Consider the following 10,738-nt stretch of genomic DNA (forward strand, 5'->3'; position numbering starts at 1 on the left):
TTTAAAGTGTACTTATATTAAAAGATGTGTATGTCATTTTCTATTTCAAATCCTAACATGGATGATTGTCCAAACTCATCACTTAAATTGCTGTTTTGAGAATGAATATTGTGGTCATAATACATTTGAAACGTGGAAAGGAAACAAATGATCCCCAAGAATTCTCAGTAATTATCACTGAAAAATACTTGATAGCCTTTGGCTCGCCTCAAAAATCCTTGCAATTAACCATTTCTATCACCACCCTTACTTTTTCACACAGCAAATTATCAGCCAACAGAAATTATGTAGAGACAACACAAATGTGACCTAAAAGTTACTAGGCAAGCTATAAAACTTGAAGTTAAAAAAAAACAAAAACAGGTTCCTGAATTGTTGCTTCTGGAATTTTCTCTTTAGAAATTTTCATTTGAGGTGATTTTCTTGTAGATTTGGGTTTGGGGCCCACCTCCCCTCACTCTTTCCTTAGTTAAGGCAACAAAGAAGTAGAAGGGGCACTTGGAGAAGTCCGAGGGCAGAGAATGCCGTGGGTCTGTGGCTTCAGATATACAAGCCTGAGAGGAGCGTGAGAATCGTGCTAAACATGCCCCTCAGGTACGCCAGCGGTGTCGTCCCCTACCTACGGATTCCTCTCATGAACTCTCCAGAAGGGACCTTATCTTTGTGACTCGATTCTCCTCTCTCCTGCATAATGTCATGGAGATACAAAATATTATTAACTCTTAAACAGTTTGGGGGCACCTGGGGGGCTCAGTTGGTTAAGCTTTGGATCTTGGTTTTGGCTCAGGTCATAATCTCAGAGTGGTGGGATCGAGCCCCATGTCTGGTTCCGTGCTCAGCAGGGGGTCTGCTCCAGATTCTCTCTCTCCTTCTCCCTCTTCCCTTCCCCGCTCTCTCTCTCTCTCTCTCAAAAAAATAATAAAAATTAAAAAAAAACAGCTTGTAGAAAAGGAGAAGTAATCTTATTTAAACACACGTGTGCACGTATAGAACCAACGACAACATATGACCATAATGATGTATATAAAGGAGAATTGGAGTCTTGTTCTACCTGATTTTGTATTGCCAGGATCTAGCAAGTACCTAGCTTCAACTGTTCCTCCAAAATACGTGTGAATTGTAGGATTGGAACAGTCTTGATTTTCTTTTCTCTTGTTTCTTTTCTACAACATCATTAGTCATCTTTGCCCAACTGGAAGTAAATTTGTCAATCCAAATGGATGACATTTAGAAGGAATTTTTTTTTAAAACTATTTTTCAAAAATAGGAGTGACAATGATAAAAAATAATAGCAGGTGAGATTCCTTCTTTTCTTTTAATTCCAGTAGATTATTTTCAACCTTATTAATGTTTAGTCTCTCAAGACAGAGCACTGTCCTAGATGCTTGTTACTTAGAATATTTGATGACCATTAAGAGTCATGATTTCTGTCCTTAACACACACAGTCTAAAGGAGAATGACAAAATATTTTAAAACTCTGTCATGCATGATAAACTATGAATGAAATAAAGTCTTCGGTGCCTTTCTTTCTCTTTAACAAGGCCAAGCTTGTTTTTTAAAAAGTGGGGCAAGAGAGACTTCTATTCCGCCTTCCTTTGGCAACAGACCTGCTTCTCTACACGTGATTGGGCTAAGGATGTTGATAACTTCAAAAAGATGCTTTACTGTGTCCAGCCAGGTTACATTACACACAGAGTGACCAGGTCAGGGCTCTCATCTGTGTTGTAGTTGAGAGAGATGTGGCATAGTTACGATTCTGTGGTCACACAGTTTAAGGATACTATCCACATAGGCCACCTTCTCTGCTGCTTCCAGAAATTCCAAATGCACCAAAACTAAAGTGGTACAGTGCTTACCAAAGCGATAAATGTGTTTAGATGGGAGTTAATATGTGAAATATTTCTCACCTCCCTCCTACTTTCCACCCCCACACAAGTACGCTCTATTGAATTCTAGGTGTGAACACCTATATATTTCACTTTGACTCAACTTTCCATTCTCAGATTTGATAAGATTGACACAAATGAAATACATTTGATAATATCCAACTGTATGTCTTAAGCATCTCTATAATGCTCAAAAAATAGATTAAGGAGATGAAAACAAAGCTAGCCAAGTATTTTTCTCTTACCAAAAAAAATAATTGTATCCCTTTTACAAATAGCTAACTTACTGAGTATTTACTACATCCCTGGAACTGTTTTTAATTGCATCCATTTGCCCACATATTACAGCAGCTCACACTTTAAAGATGGGGAAATTGAAGCTTTGAGAGGTTAAGTAACTTGCCTAAAGTTGCACCTGGCAAAAGGCAGAGACATGTTTTGAATACAAGTAGTCTGACTCCTAAATCTGATTATTAGCCTCCATGCTATACTGACTGGGTAAATGAATCCAGAGTACCCCTGATGTCTTTAAAATAAGATGTAGTTTTCCCAAAATATACCTCTTTAGTGGAGCCTAAGTGCTGCTTAAAGCAGGATATGCCTGTGGAAACCAGTGCTATAATTTTAGGACTTTCCCTCTAACTAATGAAGGGCATTTTCTTTGCAAGAGAATTAAGCCCAAAATTGTGCAAGTATTGAAACGCTCTCAGAAACCAGGATTACACCCACTTTGGCATGCTGTGTCAAGCACCCAGGGCATAAGGAAAGAAAAGCAGGCTGGAGTGAATGGTTACACATTCAGATTTGAGCCTCAGCCATATATGTGGGTTAGTTTCCAAATGGACATTTACATTGCCTTTATGTGGATCAAGTTGGTGTTTATTTGCCAAACGTGTTATTTAGATCTAGGAAAAAGATGGCGTGGCCCCAGGGAAGTTTCACAATTATAACCTAACTAGGCTCCCCAGCTTACTTCAGATAAAGGGGGCCCCAGAATGTTTGATAAACATAGCATCTAATAGTTCATTGATTTTTTAGGAGGGAGTGGTCTCTACTCTTGCAGGAGGTCCCAACTGGGACTTGTGGACTGACACCCAACATTTGCCATTGCTCTAATCGTGATGCATTCATTCCTGGTCCTGACTCGGGCAGAGAGGGACTAAAAGGGGAGCCAGAGATTATCTTTGTGAAAAATCTAGCTTTTATTACATCACCTAAAGTAGCACGACCTGCTACACTAATGAAATCGTGTTCTTGGTTGAAAAGGGCAATTGTTAGCCTGACTTTGTGCGCACTAAAAACATTCCCCCGATCTTGTTAAATTATTGCTCTCATTTCAGATTTTTATGGCTGTGCAGCTTACCAGCCCTCATTTCTTTACGTTTCATTCATTTTCCTTGTATTGATGATTAATGGAGGATGTCGAATGTTAGAGTGAGCAGGCATCAGCAATTGCAAGATCATAATTAGTTTAGCTGACGAGGGCCTCTGATAGCACTTGCATCTGGATGGAAAAATTACCCTATAGGGAACTGGCTGCTCACCAGGTCTTTTTAGTGATACATTGTGAAACACCCGATGAATCAAATGCCCTTTCAATGCCAAGAAAGTGTTCCAGTCTTGAAGCCAAAATTATGTCTGCAGAAAGCTTTCCATTTGAAATGTATCAGAGTACAATTATAACCATTGTATTTTCTTGGCAGGGATACCACTGGTCTACAGTATGGACTCAAGTTAAATAAATTGCCTAAATTTTATGAATCCCTGAAATTTTGACTTACGGTATTTGTAATTTTAAATTTATAATAAAATTGGGTTCCAGCAACATTTTTTGCACTCCTTATCTAACGTGCATATTTTATCATTAAAGGCTTCGCTTCCTAGAGAAAGGAGAGTGAAGTTGCAATTCAGGCTGTCTTTTTTTTTTTTTTTTTTTCTTGCAGCAGGAGCATTTCATTTCCTGCCTGTTAGTATTTGCGCCTACAAACACAGCCTGACTTTTGTTTCAATGGGTTTAATGGAATCATTACTTGATAGCAAGAATGGAACAAGCAATACTAATTATCTACTTTTAAATATTCTTAGATTATTTTTGAATCTGGTGATTACAGAATTCAGCCCACTAAAATCAATTTGTATTCGGAAACGCTTGTGATTTCCAAGTCTGAGGCAAATGAAATAAATAGCCATTGATGGGACTAGCTTGTCTGGCTTCAGCGGGCTCCTCTTAAGCGCTCTCAGTAATACTGTACTTCGAGTTGACAGCAAGTTCCGACTGGTCTCCTCGGCTTTGGGAAATAGACAGTGTTCTCTTTCGAAGTTTACCATTGCAACCCCCCAAACTAGAATTGAGTTTGTGATATTCTCTTAATACTTGTGTTACATGAATGCCCCCCAAAAAGACACAAATCGGGCTTAATTTTAAATGGTTTCCATGCCGCCTTTATTCCACGCTTGACTATATTTTTAAAGCTCAGGTAGCCTATGCCCAACCCTTTGCTAAAGTATATTAAACATATTGCCACATTCTGTCTTGTGACTTTTGTTGTGACACTTTTAAAAGGTATACTTTAGGGTTCAGCATTTAGGAGCCATCATTAAAGGCACAAAACCCAAAGTTCAAAAAGTTAAAGCTGTTTCTGTGAAAAGGCTTTGGTGTTGCACACACCTCATCCATCACTGTAGGGTTAATTATAATGAAAATCAGTGGTGCCTATTAAACACAATTGAACCTGACCTCATTATGGGCAGTGTGGTTTTATACTGTCATTGTTGCCAGTCTGAAGACAAAACTCCTGGGTTGATTTGGTCTAACTCCACTGATCATGTGACTCACCCCTGACCTTGTGTTTTTTTCCCCCCGTTTCAGAGGCGTAGAGGCTCGGGTGTTTTTTGTGCCAATTGCTTGACCACAAAGACCTCTCTCTGGCGAAAGAATGCAAATGGCGGATATGTATGCAATGCGTGTGGCCTCTACCAGAAGCTTCACTCGGTAAGAGCTTGTTAGACTGTTTGAGGAAAAGCTTTATAAAGCAGCCTGGTCTGTGGTGGGATGTGTACCATTCCCTGGCTTGCAAGGCCTGCTCCCGCAGAGTTTAATACAGTCACTTTGAGAGCACCTGTGATTTATGGTGAAATAGCCTTAGATGTTATGGGGAGATATATTTGAGATCATTAGTAATGCATTATGCTTCTTTTGATATAAATGAGGAAAATGATTGATTTCTGGGAACTTCCCATAACAGTTGAACTAATGGTTATCAGAATTTCGTGAAATTAATTTAGGCAGAAAGGAGAAACCTTAAAAGTTTGAAAATACATAAAAAGTGTTTTGAAAAGAGGACTCTCCTATTTCACATAAAACACAGGGCAGGGAAAGAATGCTTATGTTCACTTTAACTTCAGAACTTGCAAGTGTCCTCTTCGCTGCTTTGGGGGCTAGAAGTCAGGCACGTTCAGAAGAGTGGTTTTGAACTAGGACCCGAGAATTCCAGGCCAATCTCTTCGCTTCTTCTGAGGGATATATTCAAGTGAGGTATCTCAGGGCCCCAACGGCACACCTCCCAGTGGAGTAAGGTGCAAAGGTGCTTTGTGTTTTAAACTCTCTGTCTGGCTTCTTTCTGTGGCTCACCAAAATACTTCCAGAACTTTCTTCTCAGATTTTAGTTAGAATTCTCTGATAAAGTTTAAGCTCACAAATTCCCCCCATCTCCATATGCTTTTGACGTCCTGAAGGATATTTTATTTTAGTTTTAGGAAGTTTATCTGCTGACAAGAGCTGCCTTTAAAAATAGGAATACCCCACTTAGTAAACAGAAATCCATTTCCCTCTGCCTTTTTCATTTTGTTTGGCATTTTACCATAGCTCTTAGCACAGCCAATGAATAAATTACAGCTACAGGGAATACAGTTTTAGACAAAACGTCCTCATAAATGGACCACTGAAGCACTCTTTAAAAAATGCATGCTGCCAACAATACTAATTGGTGGTAAACTGTAAAACCTTAGTTATTACGTGTAGCTAACAGATTCTACCCCCCACCACCACATCACCTTCCTTTTGCTTCACCTTCACCATTTTAGCACAGCAATAAGCTTTCATTTAATGAGTACTGACATTAATGATTTTAATTGAACTCTGGCCAATCGTAGGCCAAGAATTAATTAAACTACTGCTCTTCCAGGTTACGATAATTTAACAACTATGATATAAAGTAAACTCTTTTTTTACAATTATTTTAATATTCGTCTCTCCAGAGGCAAGATGTATTCAGTTTTGAGTTTCTTTACGTCATAAATTTAAATGCATAAAGGTTATGCTCACATCTCATGTCAAAGACTGTCACAAAAGTTAGAAAAGTTTTAAAAGGGTATTAATGCAAATTTCCAGTTTCCTTATAGATAGATACTAAATACTGCATATTCTCATAATACAAATACGAGCTCTTTATAAGCCTGAACATTCTGAACAAAATAAATGAATATGGCATATCCAAGGGATGTGGCATTTTCATTCTGAAACCAATAATTGAATTGTCAGTGACAAGTATGTTATCTTTCTTGCCTTCAAAATGCCTCTGTGACAATAGAAATATTCCAAAAAGGATTTATATTTATATTTTGTTTAAGATATAAAAGGTCTCTCTTGCATTAAGGTGCATTCTTTCTAGGAATAATTCACAAATTACATATTACATATATACATATATTTACATTCTATGTAGAAATTATTTGCTTGAAGATTTCAGCAATCTTTTAGAAAAATCCAGTTTTAGCCCACTTTTAAAGAGTTTCCTAAATTTTAACCTGTAAATATGCATTAATTTATTAAACTTATTCTTTTTATTTTATAAATCAAAGTTAGAGCTCTCACTGCAAGTAAAGTTTTTGGCATAGTGTTATCTATGGGTTTTAGTCCTATAATATAAACACCTGTTGAACATGTACATAACTACCAATCATACAGTGCTTAAGCTGAATAAAAAACAAGCTGAGTGAAAGTCAGCATTCTAACTAAGTACGGAGTAGAATGATGTATCAGGTATTTGGACCAAAGCTACAAAAGAATTTAGATTTTCATCAGAAAACAAATGCTTTACTTGTTAACAAGTAAAATTTTCCATAGTGATTATATAAAATCCTATTAAACAAGGAGAAATAAAAGTGAGAGGTGAAAAAAAAAGTCTCCCACTGATACGGCTTTGATTACCTGATATCTTTCCTCATGATTCTGCTCATTTGTCTTTATTTATGCCCTGATATTTAATACTTTATATTCACATTTTCAGTTACTTAGAAGAATGCACGTATTCGTCAGCTCAGGCTGCCATAACAAAATGCCATAGACTTAGGGGGTTTAAACCACGGGAGAGATTTTCACACAGTTCTCAAGGCTGGAGGTCCGAGGTCAGAGTACCAGTGTGGCCAGGTTCTGGATGGAGAGCTCCCTTCCTGGCTTGGAGAATGCCTCCCTCTCTCTATGTCCTCGTCTAACTTTATTTGCCTCCTAAAGACCGGATCTCCAGATCCAGCCACACTGTGGGGTAGAGCTTCCACATACGAATGAGGGGACCCAGTTCAGTCTGTAGCAATGTACAATTTTACCACAGTTATCATTAAAGCCTAGCTCCCGTGTTCCTGTATTGACATCCTAGTGCATGACTCAGAAGTTGACAAACACTGCAGAAAAATCATGTTTCTTCAAGGAACTTGCTACACAGTTTTATCACTAAGTGATGCAGTTCCAAAATCTATTGAGTTTGGGAAAGCTGTTTTTAAGTAGATTAAAGTTTTCAGTCCTCCCCGCAAAGTTGGACATGATTTAATTAGGCTAAAATAGTGTGCTTTGGTGACTGCCTCTGATCCTGCTTAGGGCAAGAGGAGGAGATTTAGTAAACCTCTAACATAGCATCTACCCTTGCTTTGAACTTAAACGTGGTTCATATTTGTGAGGAATTGTTAATGCATTTGAATGTATTTTCTCACGTTTCCCTTTTATGTATTGTGCGTGTGTTCTCTGCAGACTCCCAGGCCTTTAAACATCATTAAACAAAACAACGGTGAGCAGATTATTAGGAGAAGGACAAGAAAGCGCCTTAACCCAGAGGCACTGCAGGCTGAGCAGCTCAACAAACAGCAGAGGGGTGGCAGCGAGGAGCAGGTCAATGGAAGCCCCTTAGAGAGGAGGTCAGAAGATCATTTAACTGAAGGTCACCAGAGAGAAATTCCGCTCCCTAGCCTGAGTAAATACGAAGCCCAGGGTTCATTGACTAAAAGCCATTCTGCTCAGCAGCCGGTCCTGGTCAGCCAAACTCTGGATATTCACAAAAGGATGCAACCTTTGCACATTCAGATAAAAAGTCCTCAGGAAAGTACTGGAGACCCAGGAAACAGTTCATCCGTGTCAGAAGGGAAAGGAAGTTCTGAGAGAGGCAGTCCCATAGAAAAGTACATGAGACCTGCGAAACACCCGAACTATTCACCACCAGGCAGCCCCATTGAAAAGTACCAGTACCCCCTTTTCGGACTTCCCTTTGTACATAATGACTTCCAGAGTGAAGCTGATTGGTTGCGGTTCTGGAGTAAATATAAGCTCTCCGTCCCTGGGAATCCGCACTACTTGAGTCACGTGCCTGGCCTACCAAATCCTTGCCAAAACTATGTGCCTTATCCCACCTTCAATCTGCCTCCTCATTTTTCAGCTGTTGGATCAGACAATGACATTCCTCTAGATTTGGCGATCAAGCATTCCAGACCTGGGCCAACTGCAAACGGTGCCTCCAAGGAGAAAACGAAGGCACCATCAAATGTAAAAAGTGAAGGTCCCTTGAATGTAGTAAAAACAGAGAAAGTTGATAGAAGTACTCAAGATGAACTTTCAACAAAATGTGTGCACTGTGGCATTGTCTTTCTGGATGAAGTGATGTATGCTTTGCATATGAGTTGCCATGGTGACAGTGGACCTTTCCAGTGCAGCATATGCCAGCATCTTTGCACGGACAAATATGACTTCACAACTCATATCCAGAGGGGCCTGCATAGGAACAATGCACAAGTGGAAAAAAATGGAAAACCTAAAGAGTAAAACCTTAGCACTTAGCACAATTAAATAGAAATAGGTTTTCTTGATGGGAATTCAATAGCTTGTAATGTCTTATGAAGACCTATTAAAAAAATACTTCATAGAGCCTGCCTTATCCAACATGAAATTCCCTTCTTTTATTCTTTCTTTTGATGAGTAGGTTACCAAGATTAAAAAGTGAGACAAATGGTCAGTGAGAAGAAAAAAAAAAAGGAAGATGGTAAATAGTCATGTTTTAGAACCTAGTTAAGTCAAAAAACCATCTTGGCAAATGTGTACGGTGGAAATGGTCCATAAGAAGTATCACCAGACTCTCATTATTCTGTTTGTAAAGAAAGAGATCAAAGCTATCTAGAATTTGAAAGGGTTTACATATTATGATGCTAACACAGTATTGGGCTGGCCATTGGTCCATTTGTTCATAAACCCAGCAGTTGTTGCCTAAAGTTAGAAGTATCACGAAATCCTAGGCAGATGAGGAGATATCAAATCTCCAGGGCAGTGAAAGGAAAATGGCGCCTCTTACCTCCTCTCATTGACCATGTTTCCCAGACCTAGAAATGCGAGCTGTGGTTAGGCTTGGGGAGAGAGCAACAAGGAAAGTGACAGCCAGGGGCACGGTGATTTTGGCCAGCCCTGCCTGTACATACACATGCACACCCTCTCTGATATTTTTGTCCTTTAGATGTTCAAATACTCCTTTCAAAAGTAGTCCTTTTGTTTGCAATTTAGGTTCATTTTGTCCAAATATAGATGCATTTAAAAAAAAAAAAAACCCAGTGTCCTCAGTGCTTACGTAGTCTTTTTTTTTTTTTTTTTCTTAGCCAGATGTTTCTTTCTTGTATGTGATAAAGCGGTTTGGATTTGTCTTTTAAGCCTCCTCTTGGTCACCAATCTCACTTGGCACATTATAACTAAAGGGATTCCCCCTCCCTCAGTTCAAAAAGATTAGATGGATACAAAAGTTCAGACCATGGGCTGAATTTGTTTAGAATACATGGTATTTCTCCACAAGGTAACCTGCTGTATTATTTATTTTCTTTTGGTTAAGTAGAAGTTCCAAACTTTGTGGCCAGGCAGCGTCTAAGGTTACGTTACCACAGACTGACAGTTGGTATATGTACCAGTCACTCCCTTCATTAGATTTATACAGGTTTAGTTAAGTAGCATTAAATAGGATTCTTAGAAGTATATCTTCATAGTACTTTTAATACTTAAGGCTTTGTAAAACTATCCATGAAGGGAAAGCTCCTCAGCATAACTGCTCAGGGAAATAGGGCTACATAACTGAACATTAAGTAATTGGTTAAAGGTGCTGTTAGTCGAGCCTCAATGCTTGCTACAAGGATGTATGTACAAGGACTGACTTTAATAATTTGCATTATATTGTCCCAGCCAGTAGTTTATTTTTTGCCACGGAGATGTAGAAGATATTACAAGCTACTGGATGCACTGTCAGATTAACTTATTTCATTAAAGAAGTTGGGAGAACAAATAGGAAAAAAAAAAACTTATTTTTCTAGTAAATATTAATGTATTACATTTCAAATAATGGTGCCTGACATATTGAATAATTATTTTCTACAGTGTACGTATGCAACAAAGATATTCCATCATGCATTAGAGTCAGTTCTGGCTCTGCCTAGCTGTTTACATTTGCAAATGTAGCAAACAAGGTAATGAAGCAACTATTTCTATTGCGGTAGATACCTTTTTTGTGTGTGTGTGTGTGCATTAAAGTTGTAAACGGTAACATGAAACAAATGGAAG

The 10,738-nt window shown here is 38.6% G+C and overlaps 1 protein-coding gene across 6 annotated transcripts in view; it reads left to right on the forward strand.

Annotated features, from left to right (window-relative positions):
- TRPS1 (transcriptional repressor GATA binding 1) overlaps positions 1-9,781 on the forward strand; it is a 251,064-nt gene extending 241,283 nt beyond the window's left edge. For all 6 annotated transcript variants that reach the window (XM_088022770.1, XM_028122510.2, XM_028122514.2 and 3 more), the window contains 2 exons: positions 4,757-4,879; positions 7,910-9,781. In XM_088022770.1, coding sequence (XP_087878896.1) covers positions 4,757-4,879; positions 7,910-8,971 — 1,185 coding nt within the window. In that variant the 3' untranslated portion in view covers positions 8,972-9,781. The remainder of the gene's footprint in view (positions 1-4,756; positions 4,880-7,909) is intronic.
- Positions 9,782-10,738: the final 957 nt, after the last annotated feature.

This window comes from Eumetopias jubatus, unplaced genomic scaffold, assembly GCF_037043125.1.
Source record: "Eumetopias jubatus isolate StellerSeaLion01/CBP00866 unplaced genomic scaffold, mEumJub1_p1.0 scaffold_4, whole genome shotgun sequence".
NCBI classification, from domain to species: domain Eukaryota; kingdom Metazoa; phylum Chordata; class Mammalia; order Carnivora; family Otariidae; genus Eumetopias; species Eumetopias jubatus.